General features: G+C 42.3%; 1 protein-coding gene across 5 annotated transcripts in view; it reads left to right on the forward strand.

The window, feature by feature from the left end:
* HTT (huntingtin) overlaps nt 1-24,945 on the forward strand; it is a 158,067-nt gene that overhangs the window by 74,574 nt on the left and 58,548 nt on the right. For all 5 annotated transcript variants that reach the window (XM_087434841.1, XM_004432334.3, XM_087434843.1 and 2 more), the window contains 11 exons: nt 1,014-1,140; nt 2,666-2,793; nt 6,076-6,186; nt 11,799-11,876; nt 12,401-12,624; nt 13,968-14,046; nt 14,186-14,347; nt 16,774-16,829; nt 17,806-17,954; nt 19,940-20,076; nt 21,773-21,889. In XM_087434841.1, coding sequence (XP_087290967.1) covers nt 1,014-1,140; nt 2,666-2,793; nt 6,076-6,186; nt 11,799-11,876; nt 12,401-12,624; nt 13,968-14,046; nt 14,186-14,347; nt 16,774-16,829; nt 17,806-17,954; nt 19,940-20,076; nt 21,773-21,889 — 1,368 coding nt within the window. The remainder of the gene's footprint in view (nt 1-1,013; nt 1,141-2,665; nt 2,794-6,075; nt 6,187-11,798; nt 11,877-12,400; nt 12,625-13,967; nt 14,047-14,185; nt 14,348-16,773; nt 16,830-17,805; nt 17,955-19,939; nt 20,077-21,772; nt 21,890-24,945) is intronic.

Here is a 24,945-nt window from a genome sequence, read left to right on the forward strand (position 1 = left end):
ATGTGATTCAGTTTGTTTTTGTATGCCCACAGAGTTGTTTGGCCATCACCAGAATCAGTTTTAGAACTCCAAAAGGAATGCTGTACCCTTTAGCTATCACCCCCCAACCCTCCAATGTCCCCCAACTCCAGGCAACCAATAGCCTACTTTCTGTGTCTATAGATCTGCCTAGTCTGGCATTTCATATAAATGGAACTATATGATCAATGTCTTTCATGACTGGCTCCTTTTCCTCAGCATGTTTTCTTGCTGCAGCAGCCTCTTTCCTGGTCTCGCTGTAGTCCTTCCCTGCTGTCTTCCACTCCATTCTCCTGAGTGCAGTCGTTTATCCCATTACATCCATTTTGCAGACAAGGCTCCGAGATGTAAGGTGATTTCTCTAAGACTGGGGAGTGAATGAGTAGCAGAGCTAGGACCTGAAGTCCACGTCTCTGTCATCCTTTTCAGTCTGCCCCCATGCCGCCTGCCTTCTACGGAACTGTGGGAGCCTGTGCCTTCTGCCTTCTCTCTTGAGTTTTGGAGAGAGTGTGCGCTTCATGGATAGTCTGGGTGTGTTGACTCCTGGCTCTGCTGCTTATTTGCTGTGACCTTGAATAAGCCACTTCATCTCTGAGCCTGTTTCCTCATTTGGAAAATGGAGTTGAAGACGTTGCTTCATACCCTTTTTCATGTCATGGCTCCCACAGAATGCCCTGGTTGCTTGCTGTTGGAGCTGATGTGCCGGGGGGCTCCACTGGTGTCAGGTCCCACCTGACTCCCTGTGGGCTCCTTTCAGCCCTAATTGTTCACAGCGTACCTGTTAGGCAGCTCTGGGTCAATACCTACCATATGTGATTGTTGTGTGGGTTAAAGTAGATGATATATGTACACTATCTGAGCTCTGTAAATGTGGATTCAGAGAAAGTAATGAGTTGTGTTGGTTGGTTCTTTTCAATAAACAGTAAAACCATAAACTAGTTTTCAGTTTCTGTATTAGTTATAGTTCCTTCACAGTTTCTTGTTTTCTGTTTTAGGCAGCCTTGCCATCTTTAACAAACCCCCCTTCTCTAAGTCCAATCCGACGAAAGGGAAAGGAGAAGGAACCGGGAGAGCAGACTTCTGTACCACTGAGTCCCAAGAAAGGCAATGAAGCCAGTCCAGGTGTGAAGCGATGACTGGGGAGGGGGAGAGAGGGAGGAGATTTGGGGGCACCATCTATATTATAGAAATTTAGGACTTAAGCTTACATTCACATCAAGGTTAACCTAATAACTTGGTATTTTTGGAAATAAAATACACAGCAATGAAGCCAGAGAAATAGTTTCCCCAGTGTGATTTCAGATGTTAAATATTAATTACTAAATGTATACAGACCACAGTTTGGTCTTAAGCATCTCTAAGTGTCACTTGCTAATATGCGGACATGATAGTCTGCAGGCATCTGGCCCATAGCAAGGAGCTTCACCTGCTGTTCTTATTCCCTTGTGCTTTCTCCCTTCTCTTCTCACTGAGAGGAGGGATGGAAAGGATTCCTGATTTTCAGTAAAAGAGGTGGTAGGAATGGCTAGGAATAGAGGTAGTGCAGTGAAATAGTCGATTCTGATATATGTGAAGAATTCTGAAGTAGGAAATGGAAAATTTACATTTGGAAGCTCTAAACGAGAGTTAAAGTGGAGATAAAATCATCTGAGTGAGGGGAACCTGAAAAATTCACAGACGCTTCGGGGGGGCTTCTATACCTGGGCAAGTCTCAGAACAGAAGGGGCCAGAGTTACAGTGTGACTCTGCAGTTTATGCAGTCTCTGCTGCTTTTGGTGGGCACAGGGAGGCCCAGGCAAAGAGGGAGGTGACTGGCCACCTCTCATATCCCAGACGCCCACCCGTCTGTCCTTGTGCTCCCGCCAAACCCATTTGTGCACCATCTGATAGTGCCTGGGGCCGGTCCTGACTCTCCCATTCATTTTGCTTATAAAGCATTTATGTTAAGACGTTTTTAAAAGATGCTGTTTTCTAAGGATTGGCTGTAGTACTGCAGGAAGATTTACCAGCTTAAAAGCTTCAGAACTGTACCAAGGCAAAGTTACCAGTATGGGACTGATCATCTTTCTGATAGATTAAATAAATAAATAGATTAAATAAATAAATAAATAAATCTGATAAATTAAATTAAATAAATCAATAAATAAATTCCAAGTCAAAAATCTTTACAACTTGAGTAGGATAGTTTTATATAGTGCTTGGTATTTTAATATTTAATATCAGTTTAATGGTAATGTGTGTGTCCTTCACAGTTTTCAGGGCATTTTCACACGTCATCCCTGTTTGATTGCTTAAGGGGCCCATGACCCTGGACTGGGAGCCTTGGGCCCTGAGCGCTTGTGTGATTGGCCGCAGGTCATGGAATTAGTTGTTCCTCTGATTCACAAACAGGCAACCAGACCAAAACACATAATAGCATCATACTGCTTTTCTTCTTCTTTTATTTTATTATTTTTGGGGAGGTATTCAGATTCTACTTATGTTTGTTAGTCAATTGCTTTGTTGCTTCTAACTAATCAAAAAGAGGAAATATTTGGATTTTATTCTACTAGAATACTTTAAACTCATCATTGCTAGTAATCTCTTAAACTTGGCACATGTTTTCTTTTGATCTAAAAGTTTATTTTGTGTGTGTGTGTTTTTAAAGCCTCTCGACAATCAGATACCTCAGGGCCTGTTCCAGCAAATAAATCCTCATCACTGGGAAGTTTCTATCATCTTCCTTCATACCTCAAATTGCACGATGTCCTGAAAGCTACTCACGCTAACTACAAGGTACTGCTTCTTTTGTAAAAATACACACATACACAAATTTCTAGTGGATTGTTGATGTAAGATCTGTAGCTTGTATACATGCATATCCATACATATAAATAAGTCATTTAGGCCTTTGGGATGTGGGTTCGAGTTAGTTTTTTCATGTTTGTCTTTCAGCTTTGTTTATGGTAGCTTCTATCACACAAAAATTTAGAATTTTCATTGGAGAAATGATCGCTTTATGGGTTATTCGTGCTGCGTCTGGGTTTCCCAAGACCACCCCCACGTTCAGAGATTCGCTGGAAAGACTCATGGGACTCACATGTAGTGTACCCACAGCTAGAGTTTTTTTTACAGCAGTGTCGTAAGAACACACAGCCAGACCATAAGGGACAGTGACACAGGCGGAGTCAGAGGGATCCATGTGCAGGCTTCCTATGCGCTTTCCCTCCATGAGGGCCACACAGAGCACCCTCGTCCCCCAGCAGTGAAAGTGCAGCAGCATGCTGACCGCGGAGGCTCCCTTGCCTAACACAGACCAAACTGCAGACTCGAAGAGGAAAGCAGGTGTTCAGCATAAGACATGTTGTTATTCAAGTAATCCAGGCACAGCGAGCCACCCTCTTCAGTTAGGGAAGTGTGATATCAGTATAGAGAACGGTTTACGCCAGATTCCCAGACACCCCCAGGGCCAGCCTTGCAAGCAGGTTTCTGGAAGGAGAGCAGTCTGCTATGTTGACTCTTCTTTGCACAGGTATGTTTCATACTTAGGACTTTCTCATTCTGAGATTATAAAGGAAAAATTTTCCATGGTTTCTTTTAGGGCTTTTCATTTTTTTTCTTTCATTTTTTTAAGTTTAAAATTTTCGGACCAGCCCCGTGGCTTAGCGGTTAAGTGCACGCGCTCCGCTGCTAGCGGGCCGGGGATCCCGGGCGCGCGCCGACGCACCGCTTCTCCGGCCATGCTGAGGCCGCGTCCCACATACAGCAACTAGAAGCATGTGCAGCTATGACATACAACTATCTACTGGGGCTTTGGGGAAAATAAATAAATAAATAAAATTTAAAATTTTCTATCTGCTATTTGTTAGATATGAAGTATGGATCTAACTTAATTTTTTCCAGCTGCCTAACCAGTTGTCCCTGACACTATTTCCTGAATAATCCGTTTTTTCTGCACTAATTGGTTTGAAATACTACCTTTATCAAATACTAAATTCTCATGGTTCTGTAGTTTCATTTACTATTTTGTTACATCGATCTGTTCATCTATTAGAAGCATACTTCCTGGTTATTGTAGCTTCATAACATGTTTTTGAGGAGATCAATTCCCCCATTCTTCTTTAGAATTTTCCGGATATTCTTTTTTGTTTATTTTTTCGTGTGAACACTAGAATAAGATAATCTAATTCCAAAGAGTCCTGAGAGTATTTCCACTGGGATTATGTTAAATTTGTAGATTAGTTTAGAGAGAATTGCTATCTTAGGTGTTAAGTCCGTTTGTCCAGAGTGTGGGATGCTTTTTTGTTTATTGAAAACTATGTACCTCAGATGCACCTGAAATTCAAAGAATTTAAAAAGAATTTTTAAAGATTATTTCACATAGATCTTGCACATTTCTTGATAAATGTGTGCCCAGACAGTCATCTTTTTTTGTTACTAATAGATACTTCTCAATTTTTTGGAAAACGATTTATAAACTTTATCTGGCTTCTTTTCTGAAGGATATTAACAATTTTGAAAGATAAAAATCTTCAACCACATTTTACAGAAGATTTGGAGGCTCTGTTTAGCTGAATGTTTCTCATGTCAGCCCCAAAGTAGAGGAGGGTACGTTTCAAATCCTGCACAGAGAAGGTCTTTCTTTTCCACCTCTTTTCGCCCATCTCGTCCCCAATCTGGGACCCCTCCCAGTGCTCCCAGCATTTGCTCCTTCTTTATCATTTTCCTTCTTGAATGTCCTGAACTCTCAGATGTACCCCTTTGATTTTGGCCTCCCTAGTATCTCAGATTCTTGCCTCCTGAGCCCCATTGTACCCCCTGGTTAGCTTGGTTTATGTGTGTTTGGAGTGACCTCTCCCTCTCCTTTGTTCCCTTTGCTGAGCCACTAAGCTTGCCACTCCCGATTGTTTACTTGGCCCTCAGGCTCCCCTGTCAGCCCTTGCTCTCCCTGGTTTATTTCTTTGGTCTCCAAATCCTGCTTTGCTCTCCTTAGAGCCCTTTGATCTTAATTCACCTCACGAACTCTGTTGGTTGTTCAAGAAAGGCCTTCCCTGTCCACACTCTCCCTTGACCACCTCCCCCCACGCTCCGTTCCTGTGGTGGAGGACGAAGAGGATGGCAGTGCCTGCTTGAGTTGAACCCCCTCCCTCCTGTTTCCCTTGGGTCGTGGTATCATGGAACCACCCATCCTTGGGTCTGCAGTGATCTCACTCCTGGATTTTTTTTTTCCTTCCTTTTTGGCCTATTGAAAACACCCTCAGCTTGACATAAGAGTGGTCACAGGTTGACATAGAGTGGTCACGGTATTTATTAGGTCACTTACGTTTTCATTTTCTGTGTCTGTCTCTTGCCTGCTTTCCTCTGCCTTTGGCCAAAAACTGTTTTCTCTTTCATGGTGGGTGGTTGGATTTTATTTCACTGAGCAAATGTCTTTCTGTGTATTGTAGTGTTTTTACAGGTTTTTTGTCAGTTTATATTTTCCTAGTCAATCTCTCCTCCTCACCCTTGTTCTTATGTATTATATCTTTGGACCTGACCTATTCTCTCAGTCTTTTAATTGAGGAATTGCTGCATAACTTAATTAAGCTGAATCCTTTAGATTCTTAATTTAATACTTCTTAAGACTAATTTAATATTTTGTTGTAGCCAGACTGAAAGACTGTGTCTGCATTTGATAATGATTTTCCTCAGGGATCCTAATGTATATGGAATAGGACGTGTATTTTGTATTTTTTGATATGCTGCTTATCAGATACCAGTTATGATGGACATTTAAATTTTTGTTTTCATTATGATAGAAGGTTATGAATTATTTCTTTCAGTAGTGTCAGTATAAGTTGGAAGGTGCCTTTGAAAGCTAACAGCTTTTATATAGCTATCTGGAAGAGTAATTTCCTTTCCAAGGCATTTTCCTAGTGCTAAAAGAAAACAAACAAACAAACAGAAACACCCCAGATGGTGAGCGTGTGGGGCTGCATAGCGGAACACATCTCACCGCAGCAGACAAAGTGTCTTTGTTTTAAATAACCAGTGTTTGACGGTGCCAGTAATCGTGTTCTCTCCCTCCGCCTTCCCAAGGTCACCTTGGATCTTCAGAACAGCACTGAAAAGTTTGGGGGGTTTCTGCGCTCTGCCTTGGACGTTCTCTCTCAGATCCTAGAGTTGGCAACACTGCAGGACATCGGGAAGGTTTGTGTTTCATCTCTTCTCATTGAGTGGAGTGCCTCTGGGGATGGAACTCCGCTGCCCAGGGAACAGCTTGGGGAGAAGCTTTCATGACCCCCCACTGCTTATGTCATAGCACCTGAATCTGATTCTTGTCTTAGCCTCAAGTTGGGGGGAGTTCTGTTTGTATTCTCTTTTCAGTTTTTTAAATGTACATTAGCTTAGACCCAGTTTATTCTAGAAAATTGGTGGATTTAAAACTACACTGAGTCCTTTTTTTTCTTATTTGACCTTTGCAAGTGGAAAGAGCAAAAACAGACTTAGTGAGGGTGTATGACTTGCTGCTTTGGTGCCTTAGGAAGCAGCAAAGCTGGGGTTGGCACTCACGTTCTTTGGTTCCAAGTCCAGTAATCTCCCTCCACCACCCCCATTTTATAAGGAAATGTTCAAACATAGAGGAGAGTTAAAAGAATTGTGTGGTAAACGCCTTATCGTGTGTTCACGACCCAGGTTCCACAGTTAAGGTTTCACTGGATTTGCTTTATTGTGTGTATATCCAGCTACTGGGATATCTTGTTTTCTAATGAATTTCAAAGTGAGTTACAGATAGCCCTGCCTTTAAACATGTGTCTCTCTTGAGTGAAATACATTGTCTGATGAAGTTCATTTGTTTTCATTTCTTTAAATCTTTTTCTTATCTTGATATGCACAGAAACTTATCTAGTTTTAGTCATTATACACATTATTTTATATTTCTTCTCTCAGTTATTGCTTGTGCTTATTCCATGTGTCAGTTTACTGCATGCACTTGTTGTTTTCAAGGCTATCTGGTGTTCTACTCCACTAATACTCAATTATTGTCCCCTCAAAGTGAAACTTGTCCAAGCTTTTAGTAACATCACCTTCTCGGTGAGACCTGCCTGGCCATTCTATCTAAGATTGCGTCTCTCCATACACCACATTCTCTTCCCCTGTTCATTTCTCTCTCTGACCATAGCGTCATCCAACATACTCTTTCCTCATTTTACTTCTTTGACTTTTCTTGCCCATAGTAGTGGCTGGGAGATAGTAGGCATTCGCTGCACATTTGTTGAATGAACAGTAGGTGTTCTTGTTAAAAGTCAGTTTCTGAGGCACTTCTCATATATAGTGTCTCATTTATCCTGCAGCCATGCTATAAGGGAGCTGCCATTAGCCTATTTTACTCCATGAATTGAAGCTGAAAGATGTGACTTTCTCAGGGCCAGATAAGTTAGTGGCAGAGCTGGGATTTAAATCCCACAGCCTTTCAGATCTACCAATTTTGCCTCTAAATCACTGCTCTTGGGGCCTGCCCGGTGGCATAGTGGTTAAGTTTGCACGCTCTGCTTCGGCGGCCTGGGGTTCTCAGGTTTGGATCCCGGGCGTGGACCTACACACCGTTCCTCAAGCCATGCTGTGGCGGCGTCCCACATACAAAATAGAGGAAGATGGGCACAGATATTAGCTCAGCGACAATCTTCCTCAAGGAAAAAGAGGAAGATTGGCAATAGATGTTAGTTCAGGGCTGATCTTGCTCATCAAAAAAGAAAAAAAAAAAATCACTGCTCTTACTAAGAGGTCTTCAGTGGCCTGTGGCCTCTATGTATAACTCATTTTAGCAAAATAGTATAACATGTTTTAAATTCGGATGTTAGGTATACTGAAATAAAAAACATCTAAATGGGATTTTTAAAATAGTAAAATTTTCTTTTTTCTTGTACTTCAGATGACCTTGTAACTTGTTTTTATATGTTTTGATTTTTTTGTATGCGGTTTCTTTTTTTTTACCTTTTTATTGTGACTATCACACATACGTAGAAGTAGTTGTTTTTTAGTTGCATTCAGTAAATTTATCAAAAGCTACATTTATTCAAATATATGAAAGTAAAAAACTAACAGTTCACAATCTAAGGAAGATTGACGTTAGGTGGTCTTCATATTCCTGAAATTGGGGGTGTGGTTATGTTTCTTTTTTTAAAAGGTATGTATAGTAACTTCATCTCTGAAAATCTTTATATCTGGGACAAAAGTAACTAGATTATGCCGCATCTTATCCTGTTACCTGGGTCTTTGTAGATAAAGGTGGTTTTGCTCACTTCTCATTTCCTATTTTTCTGAGTTCATCTGTTTTGCTGTTTTGTGGCAAAGGCCCATTTTAGCTCCAATTTTGGCTTTCCTTAGATCCCTTTGTTCGTACTTCAGAAGCCTCTCCTGCTTAACTGCTGAATCTTCATTCCTAGTGTTTTGGATGAAGGTACATGGGGTAGAATCTCTCACGGTCCTTCTTTGTACTTGGCCACTTGCTGTTTGTGAGGAGTCTCCTTAGCTGATCACAGTGCACGGCAAGGTTTGAGATCCCTTCCTGCTGCATGGCATTGCTGGGCCGGGTGGAAAGATGTCCAGATGCTCAGGTGGCCAGATCAGGTTTTAGATCCACACCCTGCTATTTGTGATTTTGTTATGATTGAGGCAGTGGGAGCCTCCGTGTTCCTCAAGAAGCAGCTTTGCCACTGTGCATAATTCTGGACATGTGCTGGCATCAGCACCAAGGGTCTGAGCCACACTTAGAGCTTGGAAGAGGTGAGTGCGGCCTGGCAAAATGTGGGAGCAAGTTTTCCTCAGATTTCTGTGAGCCTAACTGGGTATTACAGATAAAGGCAAAGACAGATTTTGGAATAAAAAGTAGAATAGTTTTGTTTGTTTTTCTAAATACCAACATTAGAAATGAAACATAATCATAATTTCACATTCTTGACAGATACTTGTCTTATTTTTCTGCTCTTTTAGACCTTGTTTATTCCATACTCAATTTTTACATAATTGAAATTTATTGTGTGGAAGTATTTTGGGGGCATTATTTCGTATACATTTTTGCGAGTAACTCCTTATCACTCCCATATCATATGTTTCCTCTGGCTTCTTTGAAGATTTTACTGGTTTTGAATGATTTGATTTTGATGTATCTTTCCTTATGTTTCTTGTACCTGGGTTTGTTGAACTTCTTAGATCTGTGGTTTTATAGTTTTTTTGAAGTTTGGGAAATTTTTGGCCATTATTTCTTCAAATATTTTTTTTGCCCCTGCCCACTCCTTTTTCTTCTCTCCTAAGGGGACTCTAATTACCTGCATATTTGGTTGCTTAAAGTTGTCCCATAGCTCACTGATGTGCTCTTCAATTTTTTGATTGTTTTATCTCTGTATTTCATTTTGTATGGTCTGCATTGCTATGTCTTCAAGTTCTCTAATCTTTTCTTCTGCAGTGTCTAATCTGATATTAATCCTATCCAGTGTATATTTCATCACCAACATTGTACTTTTTATCTTTAAAAGTCTGATTTGAATCTTTTTATCTCCTATATCTCTAATTAACTTTTTGAGCACATAGAATACAGTTGTAATAACTTTTAATGTCCTTTCTGCTAATTTTAAAATCCTGTCGTTCTGAGTGGTTTTTGATTGATTGATTATACTCCTTATTATGCATCATGTATTCCTGCCTATTTGTATGCCTTATAATCTTTGATCAGATGTTAGACCTTGTGAATTTTACTTTGTTGGGTGCTAGGCGTTTTTGTATTCCTGTAAATCTTTTTTGTGTGTGAGGAAGATTGGCCCTTATCTAACATCTGTTGCCAATCTTCCTCTTTTTGCTTGAGGAAGACTGTCCCTGAGCTAACATCCGTGCCCATCTTCCTCCATTTTGCATATGGGATGCCGCCACAGCATGGCTTGATGAGCAGTGTGGAGGTCCGCACTTGGGATCTGAACCTGTGAACCCCAGGCTACCGAAGCGGAGCGCCAAACTTAACCACTGTGCCCCCCTGTAAATTTTCTTGAGCTTTATTCTGAGATACAGTTAAGTTATATGGAAATAGTTTACTCTTGAGTCTTTTTTTTATGATGTTAGATGGTTGGAGCAGTGCCTAGTTTAGGGCTAATTATTCCCACCACTGAGGCAAGAACTTCCTGGGTACTCTACCCAGTCTGGCTGTTGAGAACAGTAACCTTTACCAGCCCTGTGTGAGCACAAGCATTGCTCCTTCTAACCCTTTCTGATGATTTTTCCCTGCCTGTGGGTAGTTTCCTCACACACGCTTATTGATCAGTTCCCTGCTGAATACTCAGGGGTCCTTCCCCAGATCTCCAGGGTTTTCTCTGCGCAGGTCTCTCCTCTCTGTTTCTCTGTCCTGTGAACCCTCACTGTCTCAGTTTCCCTGGGCTCTCAGCTCCACCTCAACTTGTGGTGTCCCCTGGGCTCTGCTCTGTCCATCTTCCTTGTGCCATGACCTGGAAAGTCTTAGGGCAGTGAGCTGGGGCAGTCGTAGGGCTCACCTCATTTGTTTCACATCTCATGGGGTCACTCTTCTTCAGTCCCTGATGTTCAGTGTCTTGGAACCGTGGTTTCATATATTGTATCTGGGTTCTTTTTGTAGATTGGGTGGAGGGTAAATCTGGTCCCTCTTACCTCGTTTTGGCCAGGAGTGGAAGTCTCTCCATAATATATGTTAACATTTGTGCCAGGGACATGTTTCTCTGTTACCCTGTATACTCTCAGAAGGCCACTAACAGCATTCTTCTCTCAGCTATTTTCAGTGCCTGTTGCAGTTTCTGGTGCGTACCAACCATCCATACATGTTTGTTAAGAGAGAGCGTCCTTTGTTAGACAAATTTGTGATTTGAGAGGCTCTAGTTGTAATTCTTTCAGTTAGCATATATTAGATATCTGCTATGAGCTAGTGAAAACAAAAAGTGACATGACAAATTCAACCCTGCAAAGTACCACCTTGAACGTTTAGACTCTAATTTTAGAGTAAATCAGTATTTTAAAAATATATGATCCTTGAGTATTTGAAACCATCGAAAGTTTATTGCTTTTTAGTACGGGAAATTATATCAAACAAATGAAGTGAGAGACAGCTTAAGTCTAGTTGGTGTGATTTTCAGCCAAGCTGATGAGAGCAGTGGCTGGTGACTAGGGAGGTAGTGAGGAGGTGTGTGTTGATATGGAATGCCTGGACTGGTGGTGTCCTGAGAGTTCGTGTCTTCGTCCTTCTTGATTCTTAAAGAGGATATCAGACCCCTTAGATCTCATTTTTGAGGATGGTAGAAGTAATTTGTGAGAATAGTCAAGTGAAGGCAGTCATTTTGGTCATTTTTGCAGATTGCTGTAAGACACTTCTAGGACTTTTTGTAGTAAATCACACATAATGTATTATGTATTACATTCAGCTGAACATCTGCAGGGGCTCCAAGATGCAGGACTTTCGACTCCTTTGTACCCTCTGAATTCCTGCACTGAGAACAGGGCTGGATGCTGAGTGGATGGTAGACACGTGATGAATGATTGCTGAAGCTTGAGACAAGGAATGAATGAATATATAAATGCATGGAAGAATGGTTGAAATATAGCTACTTAGGTTTCAATACTTTTTATTGACTTTCTCTGTTCACAATGATAAATTGAAAACCTTCCTCTCATTTTCCTCTGATGTTTACTAATATACACAATTTAAATGGAAGCTGTCTTTTGTCTGTGATTTCTGTCTAGGATTCACAACAATAGTAAGTCTTCTGTGAGTCAGTTACTTTAATGTCTTACTACGTACTCTTTCCCAGTGTGTTGAAGAGATTTTGGGATACCTGAAATCATGCTTCAGTCGAGAACCAATGATGGCGACTGTGTGTGTTCAACAGGTAACAAAGTAGTTTCCTGTGCTTTTCTTTTAAGCCCTTTACTTCAGACAGGATGATATAGTGCTACTTGTCATTTAGAAGGTGGTGCTGGTGGTGTGTCCAGCAGCCCCATCTGTCAGTCCTTTGCTCACTCCTTATTGGGCCAAAGGGATTCTTTTCCCTCACTCTTCTGGAGGAGGAGGCCTCCTCACCGTGGAGGGCAGAGGATATTAGAAGTTCTGCTGAACTCTCATTACTTAACTGTTGTCTTAGTATCCCTCCAGGTTTTTGTGAAGAATACTCAGTCTCATTTAAAATCACAGAGAGACTTAAAACTACAAGGGTTCTTGTTTAAGGTATAAACAGCACTTCACAACAGCAGTCTCATAAGATTAATAGTGCTTCTCAACAAGAATTTCACAATGAATTTTTGCTAACATATCTAGTTATTTATAGATGGATTTGATATTTGTGTGGGAGATTCTTAAAGTGTTGCTCATGCTACATTAAGTCAAATGTTGATGGCTTCACTTCTTTCCCTCTAGTTGTTGAAGACTCTCTTTGGGACAAACTTGGCCTCCCAGTTTGATGGCTTATCTTCTAACCCCAGCAAGTCCCAAGGCCGAGCACAGCGCCTTGGCTCTTCCAGCGTGAGGCCAGGCTTGTACCACTACTGCTTCATGGCTCCGTACACCCACTTCACCCAGGCCTTAGCTGACGCCAGCCTGAGGAACATGGTGCAGGCAGAGCAGGACCACGACACCTCAGGGTAACAGTGCGCCTGTCCTGGCTGTGGCAGTAGTGTCCGGAACCCATCTTTGGTAGAAACACGAAGGAGCAAGCAGTGAATAATTTATAAAACATAAAAATAAATTAGCCAACATCTTCTAATAGTCGTCTACTGTGTTCAAAGAATTCTAGAAAATTTGGTTGCTGCAAAGATGCTGAAGGCATGGCCCTGCTTTCAAAGAAGTGTGTGGTCCAGTGAGTGAGATGGGATCTGGGAGATTATACCATCTCAGAGTGGCTGAGCTGGAGGAAGAGGAATACCAAGTGGGCTCCCTGTGAAGCAGCCAGCTCTCACTGCCAAATGGTCTCAACAAGCCAGAACGGCCATATGTAATGTCCTCATGTATTTGAAGCACGTTATTATTTCCCCGTGCTCATAAACGACTTTTTCCTTTATAGTGAGGTGGTTTGTGTAGGTGGCACTTTTTGGGTCTATAACTAAGGGGAAAGACCAGCTTCCACATGGCACAGTGGTGCTGGTATGTAAAGGTATTTGGGGGGCATAGAAGAGTCTTGGATAATATTACTTTGTATTTTGTAACTTTATGGCTAAAAGTCTCTTCATGTAAATTTATGGTTATGTGTTTGATGCCTGGAATACAGTAGTTGTTTCTTAAATTACCTTAATTATTAGCAGATGTTTGAAGTATTGCTCGGTATGGTAACAATAGAATTCCTTGTTTTTCCTTTGATAGATATAGTGATAAAACAGGTGCAGTTAAAATGGTGGAATCAGGAACCAAGGAAAATGCCCATATTCTGGGCTTTATGTTGATGACGCGCTTACTGAATATCCAGGTCTCAGGAACAAGGCTCTTTAAATGCTTTGTTCACTCATAGGGGTATAAAAAAAAAAAACAAGCAAGTGTGAATGTGTGTATTACTGTCATTTAATTTTGTATGTATTTCTTAAAAAGAGAAGTGTGTAATTGATGTAAATATTTAAAGACACTTTTTTCTAAGAAAATCAAGTGATATTTTCTAAATCACTGAATCTGTCCAATGACTGTCACCTTTCTAGCCCCACTACAGACTGGGCTGAGTGGTGAGTTTCCTGTAGCAGAGGAAAGCTCTGTGTTGAGTAGCCTGCTCCAGGTGACAAGACTTGACGGCTGTCAGTCAACTGTAAACTCTCAGTTTACTGTAATTCTCTTCATTAAAAGAAGAGCATGATGCCGCTACATTGAGTGGCCATGAAAGTTCTTTCTGACTTTGAAGTGTTCTGATTCTGTGAAGATGCATTAGTTTGACCTGGGGTATAGTTGAGTACACAGGAGAGTATTTAAGGGTATTCTTTGCTCGCCTTTTTTTTCTATCCGGCAGGTGGTTTGATGTACTCCAGAAAGTGTCTACCCAACTGAAGACAAACCTCACAAGTGTCACAAAGAACCGTGCAGACAAGGTAAACGGAAGCCAGCAGGTGAACGCGTGGCTGCTTTAATACTTGAAGGAAAATCGAGCTTGAGACTTTTCAGGTTGGTTGCTTGAAGCTTTTAGTTGAAGACTCACTCATGGATTCTTTCTTTCTTTTTTTCTTGTAGAATGCTATTCATAATCACATTCGTTTATTTGAACCTCTTGTTATAAAAGCTTTAAAACAGTACACAACAACAACGTCTGTGCAGTTACAGAAGCAGGTTTTGGATTTATTGGCACAGCTGGTTCAGTTACGAGTTAATTACTGTCTTCTGGATTCAGATCAGGTTTGTCACTTTTATCTTTCATCTACCTTACCTGTTCTTAATTTAATAAAAATTATCTTAAAAAGACACTGAAATCTACCTTAAAGAAATGTACAGTTTGTTTTTTCCCCACCGTTGCTGCGTCTAATCTGTTTCATGCACTAGTTGATGCAGAATGCCTGGCACATACAGGCCTCAGCAAGCGTTGGCATCCTCACCCGAGCCCTCCTCAGTCTGTATTAGGCTGTGTTAGGGTTAGCCTTTACAAATTTGCCAAAGGTTTTTCCCATTCCCTCACCTTCCCCTGCTCCATGGTAATTTCAATTTAAATTGTGAGATGTAATTAAGATTTATTGTTTTGGAGGACATTTTTGCAAAATCCAGAGACCTATTTTAAACAGATTATCAGTTATGATTTTCACTTTCAAGCAATCTAAGGTTAGCTCACCTCTTTAAAAAGGAATGTGATCTAACGAGACAGTAACTGGTACCTGTGCTCCTGGAGTCCCTCGTGGGTGGCTGTCTGACCCTGGCACAAGTATTTGCACTCACTTTCATCAGGTGGGACTCTCAGCTGCCCACCCTCCTCATGGGGTTGCCGCTCTGGGGAGTTGTACAGCTTTGTGATGCATATTCTCTTAAAGGCAGGTAAATTCACTACAGATAAAGTTGCCTTTAAGTCATCAAAATGTGACTGTCATTTTTGGACTGTGATCTTGGGCTACTTTCCTATGTGAGGTAAGAAATTTTTTGAGTTAGGAAATACTACAATTTTCCATTTCCTTCTAGACATAAATGTGTCTATAGATACTGTCAGCACCGTCACTCACCTTAAAGGATCTGTTTCCCCAGGAGAAAGAAGGAAACACGTTTAAGATGCTGATTTCCCCACAAGTGGTATTGAGGGGGTTTAACTTCTGATGAAAGAGGGCTTGAAGGGGGCGCTTTGCCTTGGCTGGACATTTTCACTCATATTTCTTTTGCTCCAGTTATCAGAAGAAAATTGTCCGAAAGGTCCTTTTCCTCCTTTGGGGAAGACACTCACTGGGGGATGTTATTTTCTTTCCTCTGACACAAGGCAGAAGGCTGGGTGAGGAGAAGCCCTTGCCCGAAGCGGTGGGCTGGAGAAGGAGGCAGGCGCATGGGGTGCGTGACAGGAGCGTATGGAATGAGGGGGCTTCCGGGGCTTCCTGGGAAGAAGCCTCAGCTCCAAGGGGAAACCAGAGCCATTGATTCGAGAACACATCAAAGACTGCAGTCCACGTTTTCCTCACATTTCCCCAGTTCTGACTCATCATAGGTAGTAACTGGTTTTCTCATTTGATAGTTGTAGACAGGTCTCTTTTGGGGCTATCTTTAGTAGACAAAGAAAACAAACAACTCCCCACTCTAGCATAGAATCGTCAGATAGACTTGACTTTTATCAAATTCTTTCTTTAGTCATTCTACATAGAGCCTTTTCTCAAAAATGGAATAATTTTTGTTGCTTTCTTCTGTCTTTCTAAACTCTCCACTCCGTACTTAAACGTTGAGAGAAGATAGCCTCAGCGTTCTCCCCGCATGCTTGTCTCTGCAGATGGTTGAATTCATCTGTAGCTTGTGCTTCTTCTGGGTCCCAGCACTTTCCACCTCATTCCAACAAAGCAATTCCCAGCAACCTCCTATTGGCAACATTAGGTTTTTCTTGCTGTGGATGCTCTCGCCTCACCTTTGTTCTAATTTGCTTTTATCACTCATGCCGTTTCTCCCCAGTTCTTAGGATTCAGTATAGTGACAGTTTTTATGAACAAGGATGGAAAACTAGAACAGGTAGACTGTTGAACTCAATTCAGGTGTGATTTATTGAGTACCTGCTGTGTGTCTGTATCATGCCCAGGGGCTAAAAGAAAACAGTGGAGTGGAGATGAAAGTTCCATGCTTCAGGTTGGAGAAAGCAGATGAATGCTTGGAACAGAGTTTGATGTAAAACTGGCTCTATCCTGTCCTAACATACTGCCTGTGCTCGTCAAGGCCGTCTCTCACCACTCAGCACCCCCTCAGTATCGGGCTCCTTTGAATGTCAGGGTGTGGGAGGGAGAAGATTGACTAATTTGGGCATTTTAGTACTAAACCAGTTTCAGGAAATCTGTGCTGCTTGGTTTGCCATGCACTGGAACAAACGAGTCCCCCAGATGTGTCTAGAGGGTACTGCCTGATGTCTCCTGGAATTTATTATTTGTTTTTCCAAAGAGGTCTCACCTCAGGGTTCAGTGAGTGTGTTTAAAGGGATTTCTGGAAGCGTCCTGAAATTATCTAGTCTGACAGAATACATTTGAGTTCTTGTATACAAACAAATTTATCTACTGTCAGGAAACTTGTTAAAAATTTACAGAAATAACTGGAAAGAAAAGTAAACTAGTTTGCACATTTTAATTATTGATGTGAAGGTTTTATTTTCCTGCCTATAGGTGTTTATTGGATTTGTGCTGAAGCAGTTTGAATACATTGAAGTGGGCCAGTTCAGGTAATAGCATTTCATTATTTTAAATTTCTTGTCTTTGTCACGTACTTACGTGTAGTTTTAGATTATTTAAATGAACATTTACTTTAAAGGATTGTTAGGCGTTTTTGCTAGGTATTTTTTTTAATGGAAACCTGATTAACATGCTGTGCATTTTTGTTTCTTTTAAAAGTTAATAAGTATCTGAAGACTTGCTTAGAAGTAGTTTTGCATCTGATAATCACATATGTTGTCAGTTTTCATTTCGTGTTTCAAAGCATTTAATTATGATAATTGCTAAAAGAAATCTCATCTGATGGAACACTAATTTTTGTAAATCTTAGAGAAAACATTTTTTAGATATGGTTATCTTAGTAAATAATTATTATGCACTTCACTTGTATTAATTGCAGTGTTTCCTTGCTAGAAAGTAAGGTTTTAATATTTCCTCCTATGCCAGCTATAGGTATATAATGATTGAAAATTAAAATTCTTTAGTTTCTCAACTACTGAATGAATAGTTAGGGAAATGTTGTGCAGAAGGAAAGTGTTCTGAGCGCCCTTTGGGTCTGCAGACCGTTCCTTATTCTAGTTAAGCCACATGTTGACTGTGACTGGAGGCAAGTTACTTTTTCCCCTTTTAGTCTCAATTTCTTCAACTGTGGAGTGAAGGGGCAGAAGGAGAACTAAGATTGTACCTCTGGGTATCCAGTGCTGTTGGGTGCTTTCTCGAGCTCTGCCTTAGCCCTGCCAACTGCCCAACCTCTCCAAGTGGGCGGGGTGGACGTCCTTGATAGACCGGAAAGCGTGATGATGTTGGGACTAAATTAGATCACTAAGGCTCCTTTAGCTTAATGTGCACTCTCTCCCCGCCTCACTCTCTCCCTTTCTCTCACTTGATCTCTCTCAACTTTGAATCATGAGTAATTTCATGTTGTTTATATTGGTTATGTATCTTAATTTTAAAAGAAAGTATCTAAATGGATGTTTTTGTTTCTAGGGAATCAGAGGCAATTATTCCGAACATCTTTTTCTTCCTGGTATTACTATCTTATGAACGCTATCATTCAAAACAGATCATTGGAATTCCTAAAATCATTCAGCTCTGTGATGGCATCATGGCCAGTGGGAGGAAGGCTGTGACACATGGTAACGGGACCTGTCTTTCACTGTGGTCCTCAGTAATCATGATGTGCTTGACAGTGTTAGTCTTAGTACATCAGCTTCCCACCGTGTGCACAACTGCTCTGTGTTCTGTGGGATCTGTGCGTGTGCATGTGTGTGTGTGCATACATTGGTTAGAGAGGTTAAAAAAAGAAGAGAGCACATTCTTTACTCTCAGGAGTTTATAATCTACTTAGGTAAAAATATAAGGAACAATAAGATGATCTAAGTTACAGATAGAGTCTGACATAAATACTCTTGTCTATCCATACAAAACACGAAAATTTAAAAATCCAACTTATGTAAGGATACTTGATTTATTATCCAGTGGTATTAGAAGTTATAGTTTGGCCTTGATTCAGGACCTTCAGTTTTGCCTGGTTATTTTATAGGAGCTTAAATGAGGACCACAGAAAATGGTCAGCTGTTCAGGCAGCCTCCTTCCAACCTGTGGAATGACTTCGTGTGGTTTTAAGAATGAGCTGTAAATCTTTCTTTGAACTTTTTAAACTGATCTTCCAGCATTTTCCTCTTGACTCCTCTCTGGCTCCATTGTCAGGAATCTGTAGGCGTTTTTTTTTTTCAGGGATGCCTCCTAAGACCTTTGCAAACCCCAGATGTGAGAACAGTGCTGCCGCACATAGGGTTCTCCTTTCAGGGTACTTGCAATAGAGCAGATAACCGAGCTGTGTTGAAAGATTGGGGCTTGGTGCCGTCTCAACTTCCACACCAGCTAGAGTCACCTTTGCCACGGCCTCACAAGGGCTGAAGTTCATGCCTCAGTGAAAGTACATGTTTCTACATAAATGGACTTTAGGGTCACTGGATGTGGTTGAAAGTGAAAATGTCAAACAGAGGGATGAATAAGGTTTCATGGATTAGAGGATCTTTGGATAGAAAATTGATGGGCAGCCAAGCCCTACTTTCTGGTAGAAAGCTAGGTCATCTGTGGAAAAGTCAGCAAGTGTGCTGTGTGTACATGTCACCGGGGTGAGAGTGTACTCTTGGTGCATGTCACTGAGGGCGAGTGTGCCCATGGTGCATGTCACTGAGGGTATGTGCCTGTGTGCCTGTCACTGAGGACGAGTGTGCCCATGATGCATGTCACTGAGGGTGATTATTCCTGTGGTGCGTGTCACTAGGGTGAGACAGCGTGCCAGTCATTAATCTTGGGGACATGATTGGGCTGAACCCTTCCCAATGAAAGGCATTTCTTAGTTTATTCATGTGGTGGTATTAGACCACAGAATTTACAGTCATGTACCACATAACATTTTAGTCAATGATGGACTGCATATATGATGGTGGTCCCATGAGATTAGTACCGTGAAGCCTAGGTGTGTAGTAGGCTGTACCATCTAGGTTTGTGTAAGTACACTCTATGATGTTTGCACAACGACAAAATTGCCTAATGATGCAGTTCTCAGAACATATGCCCATCATTAAGTGACGCATGACTGTACTTTGCTGTTTTGGATAAAGACAAGACTTGTGGGGAAAACCCTTTACCTTATTACTTAAAACAGCGTAGAAATCTGATAATACTTTGACTAAATGTTTTCTGTTGAAGAAGCATTTGTCATCTGTTCAGGTAAATCTGTAAGTCCGTTATGTATGAGAATAGAATGTTGCTATTTTACTTAGTTGGAAGGTTTTATTATTTTGAATTTGACTTTGAATTTGTGTCTCTTTTTGTCAGAAGTGATGTCACATTACAGAAACCCTGATTTTATTTTGTTTTGTAAGATTTCACAAAATTATCAGTAAGTATCAGAGGAAGACCGTGGCCTTCCATGAAGGTATACTGATAATTCCACAGCCATTGATAACCTTAATTTATCCCTTATCATAAACCTAGTATGGATTAGGGTTTTCTTTATTTCTTGAAAATATTTTGGAGATGTTAAGCTCTGTCTTCCAGATGCAAGTGTTACATACTACCTTCTTAGCATGCCCTTTTGCACCCACAGCCATACCAGCTCTGCAGCCCATTGTCCACGACCTCTTTGTATTAAGAGGAACCAATAAAGCTGATGCAGGAAAAGAGCTTGAAACCCAAAAAGAGGTGGTGGTGTCGATGTTACTGAGGCTCATCCAGTACCATCAGGTGAGAGGAGACGTGGAATGGTCACTGATACTTCATTGTCCCTGCGAGGACAGAAGGAAGTGTCACGAGGCCCTGCTGTTGGTTCATCATGAGTGTTGCTTTGTGCCAGCCCTGGGCTCTCAGGCTGGGGAGACGCCTGGGAGATGGAAGGTTAGGTGGGGTCTGTCTGTAAAGCAGTACAGCTACACCCAGCTGACAGTCACAAGATCTTTCAAGGGAGTAAATATGGTGGAGGCCCTCTTTTCCAAAATGAGGACCAAAAATCAATTAATTGACAACATTGATCAAAATGGTAGAATTCTAAAAAATAATTTAAAAGAGCTCAAATTTGAAATAACTTAAAGCTGTTATTTATACATTTATTTACCACTATTTTGATGTAGGGCCCAGGTCTTTTTCTTTGAGCTGATTTCTGGCTTTGTTTTCCTGAAGGTGGAGCGAGAATTTCAGATAGTTTGAGGCAGCCTGAGTGCAGAAACGTGGCTTTTCAATGACTCCTCTCTTTTTGCTGGTGCAGTTGCCCAGCCTGCACTTATTTTGATGATTCTTTTTAGCTATTTGTCTTTGAATCTTTATAAAATCACAAGCTTTTCTCATAGAAACACTTTCTTTGTGCATTCTCATTTTGGTTAATCTGGATAATATTTAATTAAGTGCTTAATGTTTAATTAAATCTCATAATTACAATAAAAAGTACAGCTACCGTAAAGAGGTTTGAAAACTAGCAGCTGACTCTTGGCACACATGCTGTGTTGATGGGAGGCCTAGAGAGTGGCTTTCCAAGAGTTCTCGGCCTGGTTTAGGAGAGAACAGAGAGGGTTGGCTTGTCTTAGTTAAGGGGAGTCGGAATTAAGTGCAGATTTCCCTCGTGTAGTAGAAGCTCTGCCCAAGAAGGTAGCTGTGGGGAGGGACAGTTGGGCAGGCTGTAGAGAGAGTGGGCTTAAATTGGTATGTCTCTTTCTTTATAGTAGTTATATTTTATAGACCAGGTCGGCAACTTTTTCTCTAAACGAGAAGGTAAATATTTTAAAGCCTTGCAGGCGATGTGGTGTCTGCAACTTCTCACGTCTGCTGTTGTGGACAAAAGCAGTCCTAGTCAGTATGTTCACCAAAGGGTATGACGGTGTGCCAATAAAACTTGATTTACAAGCACAGGCCTTTAGATATATCTCTGTTTAGAAATGAGCACTAATGAACTCGTGCTCAACCACATATGACTCTTCTGACAGTAAGTACTGCTCAGTGGGGGATTATCTTTGCAAAGAACGCAGACCTGAAATTAATGTATACAAAAGTCGTGAGGCATCTGCAGAATAGTTTAGTCCAGGCTGTGTTTGTGTTTAGCCAAAGGTTAATATGAGTGTGATTTTCTTTTTGTGCCTTTTCTCTGATTGTGAAGTCTTGTAATTTCCATAGAAATAATAATGATAGCGAGTCATCCTGAGTAGTGTGCAGCTTGACCGTACCCTTGAGGAGTTTGCTTCCGTGCCCCTTGCATCTTCTTCTGGTTTCCCCACATCTCACATGTCCCAGGGCCAGGGTTGCACCCAGTTCGTCAGGCCCTCACTGGAGACCCTGTTGGTTTGGATCCTGGAGTCTTTCAGCTGAGCTGGGATCAGTGTGAGATGGAGTGTGTGGTGATGGACAGGAGACTCGGCCGGGAGCCTTAATGACTGTGCCCGTACACTCCTTGCAGGTATTGGAGATGTTTATTCTAGTCCTGCAGCAGTGCCACAAGGAGAACGAAGACAAATGGAAACGGCTGTCTCGACAGATAGCCGACATCATCCTCCCGATGTTAGCCAAGCAACAGGTTTGTCACCCTGCCTTGTGTTGTTGTTGTTGTGGAGCCATTGCAACACATTTGTAAGTGGGTGAAGATCCTTGTAGGAGGTGGGCACTGGTTGATTGGCTTTTCATTAAATCATAATAGATTCATTTTATGATAGTTATCAGTGCCGGTCATGGGCCAAGGGATTTTTCATTTATTCTCTCAGTGACCCTCTCAGGTTGCTATTGTCTCTTGCTTTACAAGTGCGGAACGCGGGGCTCAGAGATGTTGTCTGTGTTACCCAAAGGTGCACAGCTGGAAAGTACTGGGACTAGGATTAGGCCAGTCTGGCTCCAGAGCTCGTATTCTCTCCTGTTTTACAACACTGCTTCCCTCATTCTGGTCAATCAGACGTTTTTGTTTGATCTGTGGGTGTTTGTTTTTCCTTATTATTTATAAAGTAATTTAGCAGTTATCCATCGTTTAATCAGAATTTCTGTAATCAAATGATGCGATTGGTTGTTTCCAGAGATTCAGTGAAAGGAAATGGTCTGGCTATGCCATTTAGGGTGGAGCCCAATAATCACCTCGTTTCTGAACCGTGTCTGCCACCCAGGTGTCAGAGGACAGGATGCTCTGTACCTGCTGCAGCAACACCTTTGTAACCTGGGTGGGGGCTTCATAGGGCAGCAGGGGCATGCTGAAGGTGGCCCCTCCAGGAAACCTCACCAGCTGCTGGCAAAACTCTGGGTCTTAAGCGCTTTGGATGCAGTCAGCAGATACCTGTTTGTTCATCTTGATCATCCTGGCTAGGGAAGCAAGTACTCTGGATAATACACAGTGTTCGTGGTTCTTGGCATTCGGTGGAAAGCTGTAGGCACACTGCATTGTAGTTACTGTCTTCATAACTTCAGCCTCATCCTGATTTTGTAACGGGCTTGTTATCCTGGGGCCACTTAGACAGAGGGAGAGGAGTCTTGGCTTCTGGTGAGATTGACAGATGGCAGTTTTAATAAATTGGTGGATTTGGTGTTTTAATGTAGTCATGGATTCCATGCCTGTAGATAAATAGTTTCAGAGTACTACTCTATAAGCTTTATTTCATTTTCTTGCTTATCATGGATGCAATCTGAGGAAGGTGGAGGTTAGAGGCCGAATGCATGCTAAATGCTCAACTTAATTTCTGCCACTGTGAAATTGTGTGAAAACCTGCCAGGTAGCTAAGCACAGGTACATGTTACATTCAGAAATAGTGCCAGCCACTATTCCAGGTACTAGCAGAGATACACCAGTGAACAGAGCCAATAAAAAACCCTGCCCTCTTGGAGTGAAAGTTTTGTTGGGATGGAGGGTGGAGGAGACAGACAACGGAAAAATAAACTAGTAAAGTGTATAAAATGTCAGATGATAAGTACTGTTTAGAAAATGAAGGAGAGAAGAGAGCTGGGTGTGTCACGGTGGGATTGCATTGGTAAGTTTATTGATGTGTGAGTGAACTTGAAGGAAGTAAAGGATGAGCCTAGTAGATACCCGGGAAAAGAGCTTTCCAGACAGAAAACAGCAGTGCAGATTCTGAGGTGGGAACATCACTGTTAGGATTGAGGAACAGCAAGAGGCTGATGTGGGTGGAGGGAGCATCAATGGGGAGAGGGGAAGGGGCCTGGGTAAGAGAGGGGTCATATAGGATCTTTCTGGCCAGTGTGGAGGACTTTGGGAAGCCTTCAGAGGGTTTGGTACAAAGGAGTGGCATGGTGTGATTTGAGAGTTGAGACTAGATTTGGGGGGCCGATGAGGGCAGAGCAGGGAGGCACGGGGGTGGTGTGGACCGGGGGGGTGGAGTGAAGTGATGAGAAGTGGTCATCTGCTGGATAGAATTTAAAAGTAGAACTAGTAAGCTTTGCTGATGGCTTAGATGTGGGATGTGAGAGGAGAGGCCTGCAGGTGATTTCAGGGTAAGGTGAGGTTGTGCTCTCTTCAAGGTGGGGGACACTGTGGGAGGAGCGGGTTTCCAGAGGAGATCAGAGCCTGGTCTGGGCTTGTTCCATTGGGATACCCAGTAGGCACCATGGGGAGGCTGAAGCAGGCCTTTAGATATATGAGTCTGGGGTTGTCCAGAGAGAGTTGGGCAGGAGGTAAACATCTGAGACCGGACAAGGTCACCGTGAGACCCCATGTAGCTGGGGAGGAGGAGAAGGCTGAGCTCTGAGCCCAGGGCAGCCCCAGCTTAGAGGCTAGAGGGGTGCAGGGGAGCCCACGGAGGAGATGGGGAAGGAACAGCCAGTGCGGGAGAAGGAAGAACAGGCAGGTGTGGTGTTCTTCAAGCCAAGCAAAAAAGGCGTTTCGTGGAAGAGGGAGGGATCAGCTGTGAGCTGCTGATGGGCCAAGTAAATGAGCCCTGGGAGCTAACCTGCCTTTGGCAGCACGGATGTCACTGGGAGCAGTTTGGTGGAGCCGAGGGAGCAGAAGCCAGGCTGAAGTGTGTTAGTGAGAGGAATCGAAGGAGACTTACTCTCAGAGGGAATAGGGGCCGTCCCAGTGGTGTAGCAGTTAAGTTCACGTCCTCCGCTTCGGCAGACCTACGCACCGCTTATCAAGCCATGCTGTGGTGGCGTCCCATATAAAGTGGAGGAAGATGGGCACGGATGTTAGCCCAGGGCCAGTCTTCCTCAGCAAAAAGAGGAGGATTGGCAACAGATGTCAGCTCAGGGCTAATCTTCCTCAAAAAAATAAATAAATAAGAGGGAATAGATGTGGGGCGGCAGCTGGAGGAGGAAAGAGGGGTCGGTAGAGGGTTGAGTTGGGAGAGGGGAGGGCCTGTGTATACACCAAGGGCAAAAGAAGAGGAGAAGTGGCTGGTGCAGGACAGAAATTGCAGTCGTGATGTCCCTGAGCAGACACCAGACACAGGGTGGGGTTGGCTGCATAACCGGTGGGTCCCGGCTGTGGGCATGGTGGGTTCCCCAGAGAACTTGGAGAGAAGCAGAGTTGGTGGGTGCAGATTGTTACTGTTAGGGTATGGCTGAGCGCTGTATGGTGTTGAGATCTGCACCTTGAAAATCACATCTGTTTGCAGAGATTTTTACTATGTATAGACACAG

The sequence above is a fragment of the Ceratotherium simum genome, chromosome 8 (assembly GCF_057802395.1).
Source record: "Ceratotherium simum simum isolate JZ-2026a chromosome 8, ASM5780239v1, whole genome shotgun sequence".
In the NCBI taxonomy this organism is placed as follows: domain Eukaryota; kingdom Metazoa; phylum Chordata; class Mammalia; order Perissodactyla; family Rhinocerotidae; genus Ceratotherium; species Ceratotherium simum.